Genomic DNA, 23103 nt, shown 5'->3' with positions numbered 1-23103 from the left:
TAATTGCAAAATCGATAGTTTTCTATACAGATACCATTTTAAACATGTTTTAAGTTGTTGTGAAAAGATGACTACATATATGCATTAAGAAAATAAGGCAAAATGTAACCGCCCACCCACCCTATCTCAATTGTGATTATTTATTTTATTCTTTGTGAGCCAAGAGGGCGGAGCTTAAATTGCAAAATCCTTATTTCTTTACGATAAATTGTAAATTTTGTTATTTTTTTTATTTTTGTGACTATTATCCGTATTGTGGTAACAGACTTATTACTCATGTGTTAATCCGGTTACTTAAAAATTTTTAACAATCGCTTGACAAAAATTTACTTATTCAATCTCTTGAAAAAATCATGACGCCATCTCGAGTACTTTTAAGGAATTGAGGCACTGCAACATAGTCTTGAACATTCAAGCTATCAGATATGATAATTATGACGTCATCAAATTCGTATGTTGGCTTTTTATTAAGCTAATCTAGGGTCTTCCGTTTTCGTTTGTTTGTCGTCTACCTGTCTGTCTCTCGTCGATATTTATTAGAAATATATTCTCCCAAACTACTGGACCGATTGTTGTCAAATTTTGTATGTAATTTAGGAATATCGTGGTAGATGGTAAAATGATGACTAAAATTGGAACTTGATAAAAATTTATTTTTTAATATTTTTGATTTCTTAAATTTAACTTTTTTAAAAAACGAAGTTTATGAAAATTTTTTCATTAATATTTTTTACATGAATAATGTTTTCCTAAATTACTTAAACTGTTTCAAAAATCCACGTTGATGAAAATTTACTATTTTTTTTTTAATTTTCTATTTTTAAGGAAGTACAAACATTTTCTGCTAAATTACTTAAACTGTTTAGATAAATAAGTTGACGAAAAATTATTTCTTATTATTTTTACTTACTAATTTTTATTTTAATTACTTTTGATTTCCAATTTGTCATAAGACGGTTTTTTTTCTAAATTAACTAAAGCGTTTAAAAAACGAAAAGTAAAGAGAAAGCCGAAAGATAAGCTCCACCCATCCGTCGCTATCTCAATCGTGATGAATTTTTCATTCGTTGTCAAACCGAAGGGCGGAGCCTAATTGCAAAATCGATATTTCCTTATACAAATTTACCATAGTAAACATGCCGTAAGTTTCTGTTTGTGAAAAGATGACTACGCATATTAAGAAAAACGGCAAAATATAAGCCCCGCCCGCCCACCCTATCTCGATTGTGACGATTTTTTTAATTGGTCGCGAGCCAAGAGGGCGGAGCTTAATTGCAAAATCCTTATATCTCCACCTGAAATAAAAAATATGTTTTTTAATGATGTTTTATTTGTCCAAAGAATACTATGCTTCTATTAAGAAAAAAATAAGGCGAAAGATTAAGCCCCACCCATATCCTCCTCAATCTCAATTTTATTAAATTTTTCATTCGTTGTCAAAACGAGGAGCGGAGCCTAATTACAAAATCAATATTCCTTTGCACAAATCTACTATGTATTTTGAGCATGTCGTAAGTTTCTGGTTGTGAAAATATGACTACGTATATTAAGAAAAAGGGCAAAATATAAGCCCCACCCGCCCACCCTATCTCAATTGTGATGATTTTTTTTATTTGTCGTGAGCCAAGAGGGCGGAGCTTAATTGCAAAATCCTTATGTCTCTGGCAGTAATTAAAAATGTTTTTGAGTATCGCGTTATTCAAAGAATACTATGTACATTTAATAAGAAAAAATTAAAGCCAAAAATTAAGCCCCACCCATACCTGCCCTGATGTAAATACTAATGAAGACCTGGGGGGGGGGGCTAATTGCAAAATCCATATTTCCTTACACAAATTTGCCATTTTAAACGTGTTTTAAATTTATAAGAAAAAAATCATCACAATTGAGACGGGTGGGTGGGCGGGGTTTATATTTTGCTGTTCTTTCTTAACAAAAGTAGTGTTGTTTGAAAAACACGGTACTCAAAAACATGTTTTTAATTTCTTGTAAAGAAATAACTATTTTGCAGTTAAGCTCCGCCCCCTTGGTTCATAGTGAATAAAAAAAATTCATCACAATTGAAACAGGGTGGGTGGGCGGGCCAACATTTTGCCTTTTTGTTTGAATATGTATAGACTTTTTTTGACAACATGCAAACAAAAAATTTTTTTCAACTGTACGATATACAAACTAAGTATGTTATATTTTTCATGGCTCTATAATCATATTTTATTTTTGAAATTCCGATGCCATCTGGCCACATTATTCCAAAGTACGAGCTTTGTTGTGGTGTCAATACAATTTGGTCTTTAGTATATAAACAATTTATAAAAAAATGTGTTTTCTCAAAATAAAATACTTTATAGTTCCTAAAAGTGAAAAATTACAGACTTGCAAAATCCTTATGTCTCCAGCTGAAATTAAAAATCTGTTTTTTAATGATGTTTTATTTGTTCAAAGAATACTATGCTTATATTAAGAAAACAATAAAGCGAAAGATTAAGCCCCACCCATATCCTACTCAATCTCAATTTTATTAAATTTTTCATTCGTTGTTAAAACGAGGAGCGGAGCCTAATTGCAAAATCAATATTCCCTTGTACAAATCTACTATTTTGAGCATGTCGTAAGTTTCTGGTTGTGAAAATATGACTACGTATATTAAGAAAAAGGGCAAAATATAAGCCCCGCCCGCCCACCCTATCTCAATTGTGATGATTTTTTTTATTCGTCGTGAGTCAAGAGGGCGGAGCTTAATTGCAAAATCTTTATGTCTCTGGTAGTAATTAAAAATGTTTTTTTGTATCGTGTTGTTAAAAGAATACGATCCTCCTCAGTCTCAGTTTTAATAAATTTTTCATCTGTTACCAAACTGAGAGGCGGAGCCTATTTTAATTTTTATTATTTATATTTTGATTTCAAAATTTTTGGATTTCTCGATTTTCCAGTTCATCGATTTTTCTATTATCACGCTTTATTTTTACCGTGGTACAAGAGTGGTGTGCAAGAGTTTGTATTCAGTTTCTCTGCATTCACATTTTTTTTAGAACTAAATATTTTTCGAAATTGGTCTCCAGTTTTCGTCTGTTTGTCTCCCTGCCATCTGTCCGGGTTAGGAACTATAGTAATCGAGTCCATCGGACGAATGACTACTTTTATATTTCCTCGACGTTTCGTGACCCCTACAGTTCCAAAAAAAGTAATGCTAACCAAAATTTGACTAATCATCCCCACCAACAATTTAATGACGTCTACAAAAATATACTCCTATAGTTGTAGTGTATGAATCCGCTTTCAATTTTTTCGCTAAACGTTAAAATTTTCACAAAAACATTTGCAAGGTTATAAATTTTATAACAATATTTTACAATTTAACTTTGAAATTGCAAAAACCGGATGCTGTGTTAATCAAAATTTTACCGAATGAATGTGTCAAATTTATGACCATTTTTAGGAAAAAATCAGAGTATGGATAATTAATTAATCAATCTTTTAGCCGATGATGCTTGCAATCTGAACGTGCTCATAGTCGAATTCTTGCGAATTTCGCAAAACCAAATTTTATAACTTTTTAAGGAAGCGGATCTGTTAAAATAGTTTCTACCAATTATTATAGTGTAGTGTAGATAGGCAAGACAAAACTTAAACACCATTCTGATTTTAAAATTCTCTAATTCGTTTCCTAATCTCAGAAGCATAAAGAAACTGAAAGAAACCATGTTAGAATTGCTGTAGGGCAGAAATTTCATAAAAACATACAAGGTCTTGAAGACTAACTAAATCCGTTGATTTATTTCCTCCCAAAAATTAGTGACGTCATCTACAAGACCTAAAATGGATATTATTTGTCAAACACTTAAATAACTCAATAATTTTAGTTCGTAATTTCAAAAAGAATTGCACAACTCGCACTTTCGCATTCTGCAAGTTTCGGAAGCTCCCTAAACCGCAAATTCGATACTTTCCTAAGGACGTTCGTCCGTGTTTCGACGTTGCGTCATTCCGGTTCGCAATTAGCTTTCGCGGTCAGTTCATCCCGCCTCGACGCCACCTCAGCGCCCGAAGATGCTCCTCTCGTCGGCGAAACACGTTCCTCTCCGTCCAATCACCGCGTCCGCGCTCACCTGGAGCCCCTCGAAGCCGTCGTAGGCAGGGGCTCCGGCCTCGCTCTCGCACACGCCGTGCAGCTAATTATAATAGTGTTCGGGGGGTGGCACGGTGCATCACGGTGGGGGTAGAGGGGGGCGGTCACCACCGACCTCACGCAGTCTCCTCACGCTGCCGACGGCACCGCTGTCCTGCCGACACACACACATTGTTACAGTCAACCTTCCTTCCACCTAAACCATACACTTGCTGGCTCTTAGTCGCACCGTAGTCGCTCCGGTGGAAAAGCGCGCGCTTTCGGACTGTGGTGGAATTTGTGAACCCCCGGTGGCGCAGTGGCGTCCGTGAACCGCCTCCTGGTGCACGTCGTGCTCGTCGACGCACGAACCCCGGAAAAATAACCGACACCTGTGGCGTTTCCAGTGCGCGACTAGTTTTTGGGTTTCTCGGACGATGGTCGCGGGCCTTATCGACCACCAGCATCGCCGCCGCATAATTAATTAATTGTTCTTACGCATATAAAGTTATTCAAATCGAGTGGGCCGAGAGTGGGCGGCCAAGATGGAGGACGCTTGGGAGTCCCACGTATCCCCTTTGGTGATGGGCGTGGGGATGGGCGAGATGCAGGCGATGGGCGAGATGCAGCAGGAGATGAACATGCCGCACCAGCAGGATCTGGCGGCGACGCAGCATCCCGAGCTCATTCATCAGGAGATCGAGCAGGATCTGGGCAGGGAGATGGGCAGGAACGACATGCGGACTCATCAGGAGGGTCTTGGGGGACACGAGGAGTATTTTTCGCATCAGGTAGGGGTGGTGGGGAGGAAAGACGCTAGCGGCGGCAACGCCAGACGCCAAAATTGCTTTTTTCGGACCCGAAATAAATACGTAAAACACTATCATAAAACTAGGAGCTATAATGGAATCGTGTTATTCTTAATGACGCATTTTCTTTTCATTTAGGTAATTTTAAAATGAAATGTGTATCTGATTAATAAATTAGTTTAGGGTGGTTATAGCCTATAAATTAATTCTATTGTTTGTATGAAATTTTTGCCACAAATAACAACGACAAGGGTTTTAAAAGCGCTGTAATGTTAATTTTACAACGTTATTAAAAAATATCCAGACAAACTAGTCAAAGATTTGTTTTTTTGTAAAACGCAGTGTATTGAAATGATTATATTTTTATTTTACTGCCTAAGAAGGGTGCTTTCAATAATTAATATAAGTACCCTACTTGAACAAGCACTAGAAACACCAACAGTAAAAGTAAATGAAGTTTTAACTTCCTGAAAATACAAAGTTGAAACTTTCAGGAAATATAGTCCCCACGTTCCTGTTTTCACGCCAGTAAGTCCGGTTATGTTATTGTCATCTCACTAATAACAGATATAATTTTTTTAATTGGCTTCCACTGGGAACTATTGTCTTCCAATACAGTTTTCTTTCAGTTCCAATTAATGGGGTCCTTTTTGGTTTCAAAACAGATATTGAAGATGCATTTATGAATTTAATTACAATCAAGAATCTGTCTCATCATACTTTAAAAGTCGAAAATATTCAAGCTCCGACAACTTCGAGATTGTAAAAATAAATCAAGAACCAAATGTGTTAAGGAAGCAATAAATAAATCTCTTTGTACAATAAACGCATCAAATAACATTATGATGGGAATTACATTTTTCGTTTTACCTTTCACTACATGGAATAAAATGATTGTTTTCAAATTTTGAGATACCTACGTTTTGAAAATATTCCTTTTTTTTCAGTATCTCTTGAGACTGCCTTTAAAAAAATGACGATTTCAGGGAGCAAAATAGGCTGTTTTTGAAAGTTTACATATTTCAAGCATTTTTTTCTCCAAGAAAATGATAGTCCAGGAACTTAAAACTTCTATTACATTTTCTATTAAATGAATACTACATCCCTGAAAAAAAAAACAACTCTCTCTTTTCAGTAAGTGTTATAGAAAAAAATTTAAACTAACTTTTCAAGAGAAAACAGTTCAGAAATGTTAAATATTTCATTATTACCACTCATTTGTTAGTTCAGCTTCAGTAGACGAGTCAAAACTTTCGTGTTTTTTGAATCCGTAAATAACACACAGTTGACGTTCGTCGCAAACCATGCCCGGTGTAGTAATGTCAATCTCTAAACATATTTGAGGTGTGTTGAAAGCACGAGTTAAACATCAGGACTTCGTGAGAACCAAAACAATTTAAAAAGTACAAATCGCGTATATTCTTGTTACATAATATGGTTTGAAAATCATCTTGCAAAGTATCGATTGCTCTTTTGTGTTAGAGATGACTACGTATTTACGAGCATAGTTATTAATATCATGTTACCTATGATGTGGTGTCATGTTCATTTTCTGCTAAAAACATCTATAACACCGTTAATTTTTAAGCGACAATGAATCCGTGAAAACCGCGATTTTTATACCACGAAGTCGTAAATTGACTTATTATTTTGCAAGCTTCACTTGACAGTTTTACGACTGTGTAACCGTGCCTTAAGGCAAGCGAACTAAACCGACTTTAACGAAAGCGAAAAAAAAATCAGTTTAATTGTGAAAGTTTTTAATTTTTTGTCTCTCTGAACCCCATATTATGTTCTAAAAGTTTGTATTCAAACGCTACCATTTTTTTTGGTTTTTCAAAATCTATACGAAACTTTTTTTTTGCTTGTAGGTACAAGGGTTTGGAAATTTTCGTGTGTGTTTGAACAAAACTTATCTTGAACAGATTCTGTCCGACAGTTTTACCCGTTCATTGTTATATGTTTAATGTTTATATTGTTTTCCACGTATTATACTTACACAAATTAATACCTAAAAAAATTAGCTACGTCCACCGTCCTTCATATTTCACTACCATTTTTACAAAACATGGCTTTATATAGGGTGATCATAGCACTGAATAATTTTAAGGGCGAATTATATGTCAAAAAATAAGAAAATATGTTAAATACAATTCCTTAAAATATGGTTATTAGAGATTCTTAAAACTATATTTTAAATATACATATATTTATATATAATTCGCCATTAAAATTATGCAGGGTCTCTGAACCACCCTGTATAACGGATGTTCAATTCATCAAGTTTTTAAGTACCAAAAAGTGAGGTTAAGTACACGACTCTGCTTTGTCAGCTGTCATCGATTAAATTTTAAGTTTACTAGGAAACTTCTCAATGTTTACAAAAAATCAAGGCCAACTTGATAATTTTTTCAACTGAACACTCGATATATACACATGTTAAACTTTTTTCAAACTTGATTGCTCCTCATTTTATATTTTACAACGTTTTTGGTTCAAAATTTTCACTATTTTATAGAAAATCCTTCTTTCATTAAAACTCAAAAAACCAAATTGTAACTTTGATGGTCCATAAGTCTTGAACGGACAAAGAGAGCGGATTCCGGTTTCTACTATTCGAGTTACCATAGTTTTCTTAGCATTAGAGTAAATTTTTACCTAGGAATCTATGTCTGTTTAGAATCTACGTACATTTTTAAACGAACGGTTTTATTTTAGAAAGATTTAAACATGAAAAAATAAAAAAAAATCAAGAGTTTTTCTACAATTTTTTTGGTTCCAGATTCCTATTCGGGTGGTTCGAATTAGGGAAAGATTGATTTTCAGACAAATCTAGCTACGTTTAACTAAAAGAGCTTGAATAAATCAAAAATTTTGACTAAAAAAATCTCCGGAAAATTTTTTCAAAAAATAAACATGTTCCAATAGTCCTGAAATTAATTTTCTAGACTAATTTTGTTCAGCTGAGAGACAAAATTCAATTTTTACCATTCGATTTCGCTTAGTTCAAAGCAGAGTACGAAAAACTTTTTTCCATTATCGAAACAGATGACAGTTTATTCAAATCGTGATCACACGATAAAGAAAAACTTAATTTCACTGACAACGAAACACGTGTAATTTCAGTTGTTTTGTAAAACACTTGATTGTTATTTCCCCACTTTAAAATTCCATAACAATATTTAAATAATTATATGTATACTTGCTTGTTAACGACTACATCAAAAGCGTCAGCGTTGTTATCTATAATAAACCGTTATTTAAATATCTCTAACGACGGTGCATAATGCACTTTCATAGTACCCTATTTATAACCACAAATTCGCGCTAAATTTTCCAAAAAACGTCCAGCCTTAATGGAATTTCTTATTAACTGCTACATTTCCTGCTTTCTGGATTATCTTTCAACGAAACGTGAAATGACGGATTTATTAAAAAATTATGCACAACATGCGACTTTTTAAAAATTAATCAGTCTTCTAATAGAGTTGTACGTATGTATTTGTACTTAATTTTACAAGTGTTTATATCACACGCATGTGGGGTCTGTGCGAAATACCCCCATGTAAAGGAAACTAGGGTAAATATTAAAATTTATTTAAGGTAGGGTGACGTCGAAAATTATGTTTTATGTATGTCGGAAAATATGTATCTAAAATCGCAATCGCTCCACATTTAAATTTTGGATCACACTTAATCAAGTCGCACGTTTTTTCTTTCATGAAACGTATTTTCGATGCCGGGATGCGCGCTGACGCCTACTGTATTTCTCGAAAGTAGAAATGACTTCACCGAAAATTTGTCTACGTTATACAGTTTTTTATAGACACATAAATTACACATTTTGGACGAGGAGCTTATGAAACTGCTTCATTGTTATTTAATTCAAACGGCTGTCGATACATGCCGTTTTTAATTATATGTGGATACCCGAATTTTCCGGCCCATCTAATCTCGCAATACTTTTCATTGTTGATTAACTATGATTCATGATTACTTGCCATAGAAACAATTGTCTGATTAATTGTTGTTTAAAATTGAATCGATCAGTCTCTAGACAAATAAACGCGGAGAATTTACGACCAGTGATAAAGATTTTTGCGATGTCGGAGGAACTTAGCATCAGTTTGTAATCAGCTCAGCACTCCCATGTTTTCCGTCGAGGGATGATGTTCGCGATTTAACCCTCCCGAGTCGTAATTAACCCTCCCAAAAATTTTCAATACCCGTTCAGCACACGTACTCGCCTCGATAATTTCCTCCACCGCAAGAACTCGAGTGGTGTACGCTGAAATTATCCAACACAAAATACAAAACAAGTTTTGAAGTTTAATACAAGAGCGAAGAGGGGTAATTACAGGTAACATGTACCTAAATGCTGCTACGTTTAAACTGCTTTAAATTAGCGGCAGTTCCGTGGAACTAGACGACGGTTACTGATAACATCACTTTATACTTCTCTATTTATTATTATACAAATGTTAAAAAGCAATTAAGAATATTTGTGACAGGTAGCGAGTTTGTTGCTCGAAATGAACACGTGTAAATGTTTTCGGAGTAATTAGAAGCTGCAATTATGGGGTTATACACTACAAATTATAGTGCTGGTGTTTCGGCTGTAATGCTGTTATAATTTATAAAATTAGGAGCGTTTCCTCGTTCGTGAGCGGATCTGATAGTTCGGGACTAATTCCGGGGAAGATTTCAAAACTAGAAATAATTACACCGAAGTTGGTTTTTTTCCGTAAATCTTGTCCGTGCCGATCAAAGCCAAGCGTTGCCAAATCGTGTCAATTTCGAAAACAACAAGCCAACAATCGGATGTAGCTCCCATTTCCTACAAACAACAACATCCAGAAATCACGCAACGTGATTGATAATAAACAAAAATAAAGAACCTAATTGCCATCCAGGCCGATATCTGCTCCATCGACAGCAATTAGGCATTTTTTATCCGCGTTGTGTGTTTCCTGGAAAGTGTCAAACATGCATCGAAATCGAAGAGTGTATCACTAGGTCATCGTCATAAAAAATACAATAATTAAACTTGCATGCTAAATAATTCCGTAGGCATCCGCGTGTTATCTTACAATCAACATGTGTGTTCTAATCAAGAATGCAGCACGGTTCATCTAATATTAAAGACAATACACAGCAGAAGGCGAACCCCGAAATTCAGGACACGCTAGGAGAGGATGTCTGTCCAATCAAAATATGTTTTGATGTCGGCGGCGAGTCCTGGAGGAGATCGAAGTGTGAATATTAATGGAGGTTTGGCGGGTTTCGAAGGGGTATTTTGTTGGTTTTGGCTCGGCGACTTTCTCTTTCGGAGTGGTATGTTAACAAGTGTGCGAATTCTTCGGATTTTATTCGGGTGATTAACGCAAAAGGTTGGATTTTTGGAGAGAAAAAATAAATTGCGGTCATTAATTACGTGCGTAGATATGTGTAATGGTGATAGAGTGGGCGAAGTGGGTTGAATTTTATGGTAATGGTTGATTTTATGAAGTCTTAATACTATTTTTTTGGAAAAGAGTCAATTTTCAGTCTTCTTGAGATGCGCGCTTTGATCTCGCTAAAAACATATTTCTTGTTCTGGTGTTCAATATGTACTGTTTGTTCTTGATATCTGTGCTTCTTGTCCTTATTGTCATTACTTGGGTTTACCTCTTCGTTACACCATCCAATATTAAGTAACGTTGGGCTTAATACTCTACCCTGCCTCGATCCAACTTTGGTATATTGTGTGTTTATGAATGCTTTTAACAGTGTTTATTATGTTGTTTGTTGATGATCAACGTCCATTTTGTAGGTTAAGAAATGCTATAATTATTTTATTAGGTATTTCGATTCTTCTTTCTTTTATTTGTGTTTCTGTTGTCGATTTAACTCCATAATATAATAATTTTCCGTATATTTTTAAAACTGTGCAATCCCTGTTATTCATAGTGTAATTACCCAGTCCTTTCTAGTATTCGATTTTTCTTTGAAGCTTTATGAAGTATTTTCGTTAAAATTTTCATCCGTGTCTTTTCAAATTCAGCAGCATTTCTTGAGTGTTTTTTATTTAAAAAAAAAAATTTAGTTTCCTGTCTGTACTGCTCCATTCTTTCTTCCAATTATGAACAGGAGTTTTTATTTTTTTCGTTTGTCTTTCTTTAGCTGGTTTATTTTTTAGTTCCTCATTACACTTTTTTTATTGTTTCCCATTCTTTTTCTGTTCATTTCATAATATGTATGTCTCTACAGTTTCTTTTTATCTGAGATTATATATTCTTATCACTACTTTCTTTACTTTTCCCTCTTCTCCTATTGTATTTTTGGTTCCCTTATGTTTTTTTTTTTAATGTTTACCTACCAGATTCAGTCGTGTCCTGTCCTTCTGACTCGTTTTATCTTCTTACTACTTTTGTTACTTTATTTATTTCGAATTTTTGTTGTTCTGTGTGTTCTTTTTCGCCTTATGTATTTTTTCTTCGTTATTTTCCTCTTCATAATCTTCCCGTTCTATGTTTAGTTTTTCGTCCAAATATTTGGCCAATATTCTATCCTCTTTTGACCCTAAATATGTACATCTGCCCTGTCTATTTTTCTTGAGTGTTTTTAGTGTTTAGTAGAAAAAAATTCTGATTTTCGTGTCTGCCTTGCTCCATTCTTTCTTCCAGTTCTTAATAACTTTTTTGAATTTTTCCCCTTATTCTTCTTTAGCTTGACTTCTTTTTATTTTCCCATTCTAGCTTTATCATTATAGTTTCCCATTCTTTTTCTGTTCATTTTGTATATCCTTCTGCAGTTTCTTCTACCTCAGATTATCTATTTATTACTACTTGCTTTAACTTTTTCCTCTTCTATTGTATTTTTATTTCTCTCATGTTTTGTTTTCATTTATACCTACTAGATTCAGCAGCACTTTAGAAATAATTCAGTCATATCCTGCTCTTCTGCATTTTTTAGCTTTTTATTCATTCTGTTACTCCATTTGTTTCGAATTTTTCTTTCTCTCCCATATTCAATTTTTCGTCCAAATATTCGACGAATATTCTTTTGGCTTTAAATATGTACCTCTGCCCTATCTACTTTTCTTGGGTGATTTTAATGTTTAGTAGAAAAAAAATTGATTTTCGTGTCTGTCTTGCTCTATTCTGTCTTCCAATTCTTAACAACCGTTCCTTACTTTTCCGATTATCCTCCTTTAACTTGATTTCTTTTTTTATTTCCTCATTCCATCATTTTTTATTGATTGCCATTCTTTTTCTATTCCTTTTATATATTTTTCACCAGATTCAGTTTTCCCTCGTCTCCTTATGTTCTGTTTTTACTTCTACCTACCAGATTCAACAGCATTTTCGACGTAATTCAGTCGCGTTCTCTCCTTCTGACTCTTATTACCTTCTTACTCCATTTGTTACTCCACTTATTTCAAATATTTGTTGTTCTGTCTGTTCTTTTCCGTCTTCCGAATATTTTTCTTCGTTATTCTCTTCTTCATTATCTTTCCGTTCCATGTTCAGGTTTTCGTCCAAATATTTGGCCAATATTCTATCCTCTTTTGCCTTTAAATATTACATCTGCTCTGTCTACTTTTCTTGAGGTTTTTTAGTGTTTAGTAGAAAAAATTCTAATTTTCGTGGCTGTCTTGACCTTTTTCTTGCCCCTAGTTATTAACAATCTTTTTTTGATTTTTCCCTTTATTCTTCTTTAGCTTGACTTCTCTTTATTTCCCCATTCCACCTTGCTTTGTATTGTTTCCCATTTTTTTTCCTGTTCATTTTGTATATCTTTCTGCAATTTCTTTTTATCTGAGATTATATATCTTTATCACTACTTTCTTTACGTTTCCTTCTTTTCCTATTGTATTCTTGATTCCCTCAGTTTTTATTTTCATTTCTAGCTACTAAATTTAGCAGCATTTTAGAAGTAATTCAGTCGTATTCTGGGGAGCGATTTTTAAGTTTTCATTCTTTGCATATAAGCTTATTAAATGCTCAAAAGTTTACAATTACCTTAATTTTAAGAACTTATAACTCAGAATTACGATTTTGAACTTCTATTTTGACATAAATTTCGAGGTTATCACTTCACTCAGAGCTATCGACAAAATATCACTCCATGAAGACTTGATTTCGTGACAGAAGGGAGAAATGTGACAAAAATGTAGCATCTCAACCAATCAGCAAACGAGATTTTATCGCTATCGAGTTTTTTTCGATCGAGAAACAAAATCGAACCCCTTCTCTGTTCCTTTTATATATTTTTCTGCAGATTAATTTTTCCCTCTTTTCCTGTTGTATTTTTTGATTCCCTTATGTTCTGTTTTCACTTCTACCTACCAGATTGAGCAGCATTTTAGAAGTAAGAATTCAATGATATCCTCCTCTTCTGAATTTTTAAGCTTTTATTCATTCTGTTACGAATTTTTATTGTTCCGACTGTTTTTTTATTTTCTTCCGTATTCTTTTCATCGTTGTCCTTTTCTTGATTACCGTCTTTTCCCATATTCAGTTTTTTGTCTTAATATTGGGTCAATATATTATCCTCTTGTGACTTTAAATAGTATAGTTTTGGAAATTTCTTTCTACCCTATAAATTTTATTGGCAATGACGAGACGGACACTAGTACAATAGCAAGAGATATTTACAACTTGAAGTTGTCGCGTGCCGATAATCCCCAGATGATAGAAAGCAGAATAATCCAGGTCCGGACAGGGCCCATCGTTACTCACGAACGAAAATGAGCATTATTTTATTAATACAACTACCTGCTAAATGTTCTCCGACAAATTCGGATGAACTGGTGTGAGCCATAAATATTTCTTACCATTGTCAATAAAATTTTATAGAATAGAATGAAATTTCCAAAACTATACATCTGCTCTGTCTACTTTTCTTAGGTCTTTTTATTATTTAGCAGAAAAAATACTGATTTTCGTGTCTGTCTTCCCCCACTCTTTCTCCCAGTTCTAAATAATCCTTTTTTGATTTTTCAGTTGATTCTTCTCCAGCTTGACTTGTCTTTATTTCCCCATTCCACCTTGGTTTCTGTTGTTTTCCATTCTTTTTCTGTTCATTTTGCATAGCTTTCTGCAGTTTTTTTTTATCTAAGATTATATGCTTTATCCCTAATTTCTTTACTTTTCCTTCTTTTCCTATTGTATTTTTGATTCCTTCATGTTTTGTTTTCATTTCTACCTACCAGATTCAGCAGCATTTTGGAAGTAATTCAGTCGTCTCCTGCTCTTCTGCATTTTCCAGCTTTTTATTCATTTTGTTATCCCATTTGTATCGATTTTTGTTGTTCTGTATGTTTTTTAGCTTCTTCAATACCCTTTTGTTCATTATCCTTCTCTTGATTATCTTCCTCTATCATATTCAATTTTTCTTCTAAATATTTGTCCAACATTCTGTATTTTTTTGGCTTTAAATATGTACCTCTTCCCTGTCTATTTTTTGAGGTGTTTTTAGTAGTTAGAAGAAAAATTTCTGGTTCTCGTGTCTGTCTTGCTCCATTCTTTCAATCAAGCTTTAACTTGATTTCTTTTTATTTTCTCATTCCATCATTTTTTTATTAATTTCCATTCTTTTTCTGTTTCTTTTATATATTTTTTTGCGAATTTATTTTCCTTCCTTCTTCTCCTGTTGTATTTTTTCGTTCTCTTATGTTCTGTTTTCCCTTCTACCTACTAGAGTCAGTAGCTTTTTGGAAGTAATTCAGTCGTGTCCTGTTTTTCTACCTCTTTTTAGCCTTTTATTCTTTCTTTTTTTTTTAGAATTTTTGTTGTTCCGTCTGTTTTTTTCTTCTTCTGTGCCCAGTTCTTCTTTTGTGCTCGTTTTTATTATTCTCCTGTTCCATATTGACCTTTTCTCCAAATATATTTCTTCCTCTTCCATTTTACTTTGATTTCTTTTTTCAGTTCCTCATTCCAGTGTTATTTCACAAGTTTTCTCTGCTGTTTTCAGTGCTGCCACACTGAACATTATCCACAGATTATTCGATTTAAATCTTTCTATATAATTTTTGTTTCCCATTTTTTTATAATCATTCTATATATCTTTCTGTATTTTTCTTTTTGAAAGTATATGTCTTTATCACTATTTTCTTCACGTTTCTGTCTTCCTTTTGTATTTTTGTGTTCCTTATGTTTTGTTTTCATTTCTACCTACCAGTTTCAGCAGAATTTTAAAAATAATTCAGTCGTGTCCTTGCTCTTCATCCTCTTTTTGACTTTTAGTGTTTCTGTTATCTCCTTTGTTTCGAACTTGTCCTGTTGCATATATTCTTCTTCACTATTTTGTTCTTCTTTTATACTCCTCTTGATTATCTTCCGGTCCCAAATCCAGTTTTTATCTTGATTTTTCTTTGAGTTCCGCATTCTACCTGTTTTTTTTGTTATTCTTGTTCAACCCAGTTATTTCTGAAGACTTCTTTATCATTTTTGACAGCATACGCAAATGCAAATTTCTCGTTTCCGCTTGTCTCTTGTCGTCTGTTTTTATTTTCCTTTTACAGTTCGTCTAAACCCCCGGAAATTAGGAATTGGAACCATTTTTACACCGCATTTCTGTGGCACATTGTCCACATTATAATCAGTATATGCTTTCCCACTAAATTGTTGGAATTGCGTTAAAAATGTGAATAATAGAAAATCCAGAATGTGATACGTTCGTGTTTCAGTAAAATATATATTTTTTTTTATTGCGAACAAAAAATAATGGACATAAAATTTTAAGTATTTTGTCGAATAAGTAAAAATTTAATGACTCGTTTTTTTTATTTGAGTGAAATCTTGTAGGCAACTTCCTGGAATGTTCTAATACGTATTTAAAAGCATATTATTATTATTATGAAAATTATGCTTTCGTTTTGCATCCACCATGGGTGTCGACAGAACAAATTTTGCTCAAAAATTATGTGATAATATATGAATTTTGTACGTTTGAAACTCATGAATAAATTTCGTCGTTGTCGTGTCGCGATTTTACTAATTTTTTAATTTTTTTATGGTGTGGTATACAAATAGAGATTTCGTGTTCGACGTGGCTAAAAACCTCCGAAATCACGCGCCGTTGTCAAATCCCATATTCCGATGGAAAGTGAGCGGCGCAGCCCATTTCTGAATAAATTGAGATAATTTACGATCCATTATTTAGTAAGTTAGTGAGAAATATGAAAATGAAAACGTAGTTATTTACGACGACATTTATGATCCGAGTATGGACATTAAGCAAATGAATTGGCTAATGAAAGAAATATTGGCACTTTCGTATTAATGTATGCGCTTAAAATATACATATACCAATAGTCGGAGAGATAAGAATTTATTAATCGCCAGTCGAAGAGGAAACAAGAATATTAATTTAATATCTTTTAAAACTCGTTTCAACATCTCATCTATAATTTATAAGATAACGCACGATATAAATATAGACACCTCAAAGAAATCGAAAAACCATAATTTAGCTAAATGTCGATCCTTGTTTTTACGCGATTGGTATTTAGTAAAAATTTGTCCTCGTCCAAAATTCGTTATGTGAGGTCTTCGGCGCTTTCTTCGTCTTCGTTTTACAATGTGCACTCCGTAATCGTATGCACGCTGCTGGATTGTTTTCTTTAAAGTCATGAATATAGAACGCTTTATTGTTTTTTTACGAGCAGATGTTTCACAACGACATATTCAATTACGTTTTATTAATTATTTTAAGGACGATTATCTGTTTGGGACGATTAGCGCGGATGGCTCAATCTCATAAAACATTGCTTTGCGCTTTAGATAAGGTGCAATTTATTAAATATCTGGGACGCCGGGCCGGCCTTTGTTCCCGAAAGAGGCCACAGGAGACAATTAGGGACTAATCGACTCCGGTAATGAGCGAGCTTTATCGATCCGAATACTAATCAAAATTTTTTAAAACTCATATCTAGCGAGTAATTTATGTTACTGCCGGGTCCCACCTAGCAGTAATAGGCCTCCCATCGCCAGATAAACAGATACAGATAATCGAACGCCGCTTTGATAAAGATGTATCTGCTCGACTAAATTGAATTCATGCCTAATCTGCGAAATGAAATACATGAGAAAGTCGCGATGTTTTCTCTAAATCAAAATGAGCGTGGCGCTGGTTGGCGAATATTCCACAACCGGAGAAGAATCTAATTATTTACACCCACAAAAACTTGAGAAGTTTGCGTTTTGCGTCCCACGGGAACGGGAAGTTATTCCTCGACTTTGTTTTTTTTTTTTTGTTAATGTTGTGGTCTTTGTGAACATGCATGATTACGTGTATCCGACTAGTAATTGGATTAACGTTGCTGCCGCCATCAGGTTCTGGAACCAGTTTATTTCACCACTATTTTTTATTTTTAGCACGTTTTTGTGAAAAATCGCGAGTTCCGTTTTCAAAAAAGAAGGTTATTAAGTCTGCGGGCGATTTAAGAGCCATAAGCATCCAACCGGTAGTTTTACAGGGCATTTAATAACATATTGCTGGGGTATATTTTGTAGGTAAATTACATATAAAGCTTGATTCTGCCAATTTTTTACTTCCCGGGATAAGGAAATTGCAAACGTTTTAAGGTTATAGAAAGTACGGTAAATAGCTAATCGAAATTTATTCCTTTATTCCCTCAAAATTTTGCCTACTAAATACTGTCGAAAATGTGCAAAATATGATGAGTTTTTACTTGCGGTTTATCAATGCACTCATAGTTTTTAGAATTACTTATACAGGGCGACTCAAAAAAAATGAATGAATGAAGCAGATTATTGTACTGTCTAAATCAAAAACGATCAAGAATACTACCTACTGTATTCCCGAAAATTTGGGAATACAGTAGTATTATTTTTCGAAAAATCTGGATTTATTTACCGTCGACAAATTTTTGATGTCATGATTTTACGTTTTGCAACTTTAATTTTTTCGATTTTTCAATTTCTCGTCTTTCAGATTTTTCAATCTTTCGTTTTTTCAATTTTTCAATACAATTTTTTGTTTCCTCAATTTTTCAATTTTCGGATCTCTCAAGTTTTCGACTTTCCAATTTCATCAATTTTTAATGTTTAGATTTCACAATATTTCGTTTTTTCGATTTTTCAATTTTTCGTTCCTTCAATTTCTCAAGTTTTTGATTTCCAATTTTTACATTTTTCAAAATTTTCATTTTATAATTTTTCGTCTTTTAATTTTTGATTTTATAATTTTGCAGTTTTGCAATTTTTCTATTTTTGGATTTGAAAATTTGAAAAAACGAAAAATGGCAAATCGAAGAACTAAAGAAAGCAAAATCAAAACATTGAAAAACTAGAAATCGAAAAATTGGAAAACCCAAAAATTGTAAAATTGAAAAACTGCAAAAAACTAAAGAAATGAAAAACTGAAAAATCTAAAGACTGAAATATTAAAAATTTAATACTCCTGAAATTATAAATCGAAAAATAAAGGTAATAAAAAATCGAAACGAAAAACCGCAAATCGAAAAATTGAAAAAACTGAAATTGAAAATAAAAAATTTTAAATCAGTACATTGAAAAATCCAAAAACTGTAAAAATAAAGAAAATGAAAGACCGAAGCCAAAAAGTCCAAATCGAAAATTTGAAGAAATAAAAAATTAAAGAAACTTAAAATTAAAATTGTAAAATCTAGAAATTTAAGAAAGAACAAAAATTAAAAATTAAAAAAGAGAAATTCAAAAATTGAAGAAACTAAAATTGGAAAAACTGAAACTGAAAAAACAAGAAGTTTTAAAATCGGAACTTTGAAACATCGAAAAATTGTATAAATAAAGAAAATAAAAGACCGAAATCAAAAATTGCAATTCGACAATTTGACGACACGAAAAATTAAAGAATCGAAGAATCGAAAAAAACAAAAGTTGCAAATTCAAAATTTGAAGAAATGAAAAAATTAATAATCGAAAATTTGAAAATTAAAAATCAAAAAATGTAAATTCAAAAAACAAAAAATTATAAAATGTAAAGTTTGAAAAACTAAATAATTAAAGCAAAAGAAAATAAAAATCCGAAACGAAAAATTTGAAGAAATAAAAAATTAAAAAATTCAAAAATTGAAAATTGATTACCTACTCATGAAATTTGAAGTCGAAAAATTGTAAGATCTAAAAATTTAATAAACAAAAAAAATGAAAAATCGTAATTCAAAAATTGAAGAAACGAAAATTTGAAAAAACTGGATTAGAAAAAACAAGAAATGTTAAAATCGGAGCTTTGAAACATCAAAAATTGCCAAAATAAAAAAAATAAAAGACCGAAACCAAAAACTGCAATTTGAAAATTTGATGACACGAAAAATTAAAAAATCGAAAAATCTAAAAATTATAAATTGTAACTTTAAATGGAAAAACTGCAAAATCCAAAAATTAAGGGAACAAAAAAAATTCCAAATCGAAAAGTTGAAGAAAAATTGTAAAAATAAAGAAAACAAAATTCGAAACCAAAAAGTGTAAATCGAAAATTTGAAGAAACAAAAACTGATAACTGATGTAAATTGAAGAAACAAATGAAATAAAAAAAAAGCCGCAAATCAAAAAATGAAGAAATGAAAAATTAAAAAAAATGAGAAAACAAAGATTATAAAATCGGAACATTGGAAATCGAAAAATTGTAAAAATATAGAAAATCAAAAGCCGAACCCAAAAAATTGTAAATTCAAAATTTGAAGAAATAAAAATTAAAGAACCGAAAATTTGAAAAATTAAAAATTGAGAACTCCTGAAATTTTAAATCGCAAAAACTACAAAATCAAAAAATTGAGGAAGCAAAAAAAAATTACAAATCGAAAAATCGCAAATCAAAAATTTAAATTGAAAAAACAAAAAATTATAAAATCTAAACTCTGAAAAACTAAATAATTAAAGCAAAAGAAAGTAAAAATCCTAAACGAAAAAATGCAAATCGAAAGCTTAAAGAATTGAAAAATTGCTAATCGAAAAACTGAAGAAACAAAAAATTGAAAAAACTGAAATTTTAAACACAAAAAATTGAAAAATGGAAAAACTGTAAAAATAAAGAAACAAAATTCGAAACCAAAAATTCCAAACCCAAAAATTGTAAAATCTAAAAAAAAAATTTAAAAGTCGTAATTCGAAAATTGAAAAAACGAAAATTTGAAAGAATTAGAAATTTTAAAATCGGAAGTTTGAAATTAAAAAGTTGTAAAAATAAAGTAAATAAAAGAAAAAATCGAAATTCGAAAATTTGATGACACGAAAAATTAAAGAATCGAAAAATCGAAAAAACCAAAAATTGCAAATTCAAAATTTGAAGAAATGAAAAAATAAAAAGCCGAAAATTTGAAAAATTAAAAATTGAAACTCGAGAAATTTAAAAATCATAAAATCTAAACTCTGAAAAACTTAATAATTAAAGCAAAAGAAAACAAAAATCCGAAACGAAAAATTGTAAATCGAAAAATTAAAAAAATAAAAAATTGAAAAATTTTAAATTTGGAAAATCTAAAAATGATAACTCGAAGAGTTGCATATCATAAAATTCAAGAAACAGAACAAATGAACAATTGAAAAATTGCAAATCGAAAATTTGAAGAAATAAAAAATTAAAGAATTCAAAAATTGAAAAGTGATGACTCGAGAAATTTTAAGTCGAAAAATTGTAACATCTAAAAATTTAAGAAACAAAAAAAAATTAAAAATCATTATTCAAAAATTGAGGAAACGAAAATTTGAAAAACTGGAATTGAAAAAACAAGAAATTTTAAAATCGGAGCTTTGAAACATTGAAAAATTGCCAAAATAAAGAAAATAAAAGACCTAAACCAGAAGTTCGAAAATTTGATGACACAAAGAATTAAAGAATCGAAAACTCGAAAAATTAATAATTGTAAACTTGAGAACTTTCAATGGAAAAACTGCAAAATCCAAAAATTAAAGGAATAAAAATTGAAAAATTGCAAATCGAAAAATTGAAGAAACGAAAAATTGAAGAAAAATCGTAAAATTAAAGAAAACAAAAATTTGAAAAAATAAAAACTCATAACTGATGAAAATTGAAGAAACAAATGAAAAAAGGAAAAAGCCGCAAATCAAAAAATTGAAAAAAATGAGAAAACAATGATTATAAAGTCAGAACATTGGAAATCAAAAAATTGTAAAAATATAGAAAACCAAAAGCCGAAACCAAAAAATTTTAAAGTCAAAATTTAAAGAAACGAAAAATTTAAGAACCGAAAATTTGAAAAATTAGAAATTGAGAACTCGAGAAATTTTAAATCGCAAAAAGTGTAAAATTTAAAAATTGAGGAAACAAAAAAATAGAAATCGAAAAATCGCAAATAAAAAAATTTAAATTGAAAAAACAAAAAATTATAAAATCTAAAGTCTGGAAAACTAAATGATTAAAGAAAATAAAAATCCTAAATGAAAAATTGTAAATCGAAAAATTGAAAAATGGAAAACTGATAACTCGAGACATTTTAAATCGAAAAATTGTAAAATCTAAAAATTTAAGAAACAAAAAAAAATGAAAATTGAAAAATCGTAATTCAAAAATTGAGGAAACAAAAATTTTGAAACGGAACTCTGAAATCGAAAAATTGTAAAAATAAAGAAAATAAAACAAAAAATTGAAATTCGAAAATTTGATGACACGAAAAAATAAAGAATCGAAAAATCGAAAAATTAGAAATTGTAAACTCGAGAAACTTTAAAAGGAAAAACTGCAAAATCCTAAAATTGAAGAAACAAAAGAAAATTAAAAACTGAATAATTGCAAATTGAAAAATTGTAAAAATAGAGAATGAAAAACTGGAAATTCAAAATTTGAAGAAATGAAAAATTAAAAATCCGAAGATTTGAAAAATTAAAAGTTGAAAACTAGAAAAATTTTAAATCGCAAAAATTACAAAATCAAAAAATTGAGGAAAAAAATTACAAAGCGAAAAATCGCAAATCAAAAAATTTAAATTGAAAAACAAGAAATTATAAAATCTAAACACTGAAAAATTGGAAAACTAAAAAATCGAAGAAATAAAAAAAGAAAAATTGAAGACGCAGGTTGCACTTCAGGGGTGTGGGAAGTTCTATCGAAATAACCTTCGTCCAATTTTTTATTATAATCCCCGTAATTTAAAATAATAAGCTACTGGCAGGTGTCACAATAACCATATACATAAATTCAACAATACAACGATAAATTATCGAATCTAGAACAGTTTAATGCCGTAGATAATGAATGAAAATAAATGCACGATTTGTAACTGCGGAAAAAACCTCTTCGAACGTATTAATTAATCATTGTCATATTTATGTAGACACTAAATATGCAATCTACAACACTTGTTAACGATAAGCAATACCAGAAAAAGACTCTAATCTTCCCTCGTTGAATAGTGGCAGTGTCAAGACAAGCTCCTCGAACACATGTCTACATTAAAATTAATTAAAAGAATTTGCATAAAAAGCAATTAAACAGTCTGGATAGCAACGTACGCATATTAAATCAACAATTACTAAAATAAAATTATTACTTGTAGTCCGTCTAATTACTTGTTACGACGTTTGTGACGAGGAGCTAAGCTTCCCATGAATTTTTAACCGGTGGAAAAATTAATTGAATAATAATGTATTAGTGAAATTGTTCACTTATTATATGACCGGAGTAATAAAGCGTCATTTCCATAATAATCACGTAATAAATTAAAATAATTAACCGTCAATCATTCCAGATATGTGAGTACTTTGATTTTATCTCGGATTATATAATTAAAAGCAGCGCCATTGTTATTCTGGACGCTCAAGTTCGCAGAAAATGTTCGCCGCGAAGAAATGAGCGTATGTACGGGCACGGCGACGGCAGTTTTATTTTAATGGCCACGTTTAATTGCATTATTTAAATAACCCCCTTTTAAAATTATGCCCGGGTAATGTACGTGTTTTACGTTTCCTTCGGTGTTAATCTAGGAATTCCACTAGCTAATAATCAGATGCATGACGCCAGATATAACTAATTAAGTTCACTAAATTTATGGCCCTAACAACAAATAGGCTTTTAACAATACATTAATTAATATAAAACAACACGGAATTTTTACAGGCAATTAATACTTATTGCTCGAGACGTTCACGAGCTTGATCTCGAAAGCATTATTCATTTTTCGACATCATCCAGTTTCTGTTTGGTCTGGATATAATTGAGGGGGCGTTAATTGTGGTTTACTTA

At 31.6% G+C, this 23103-nt stretch overlaps 1 protein-coding gene across 1 annotated transcript in view; it reads left to right on the top strand.

Moving 5' to 3' along the window:
- Positions 1-4276: 4276 nt before the first annotated feature.
- The window catches only part of LOC135127672 (homeobox protein caupolican-like), a 120449-nt gene continuing 101622 nt past the window's right edge, over positions 4277-23103 (top strand). The window contains exon 1 of the mRNA XM_064054207.1: positions 4277-4896. Coding sequence (XP_063910277.1) covers positions 4651-4896 — 246 coding nt within the window. The 5' untranslated portion in view covers positions 4277-4650. The remainder of the gene's footprint in view (positions 4897-23103) is intronic.

This window comes from Zophobas morio, unplaced genomic scaffold, assembly GCF_036711695.1.
Source record: "Zophobas morio isolate AGI-343-1 ecotype UQ-CSIRO unplaced genomic scaffold, CSIRO_AGI_Zmor_V1 ptg000012l, whole genome shotgun sequence".
Taxonomy (NCBI): domain Eukaryota; kingdom Metazoa; phylum Arthropoda; class Insecta; order Coleoptera; family Tenebrionidae; genus Zophobas; species Zophobas morio.
This window is presented reverse-complemented; position numbering and strand designations above follow the sequence as displayed.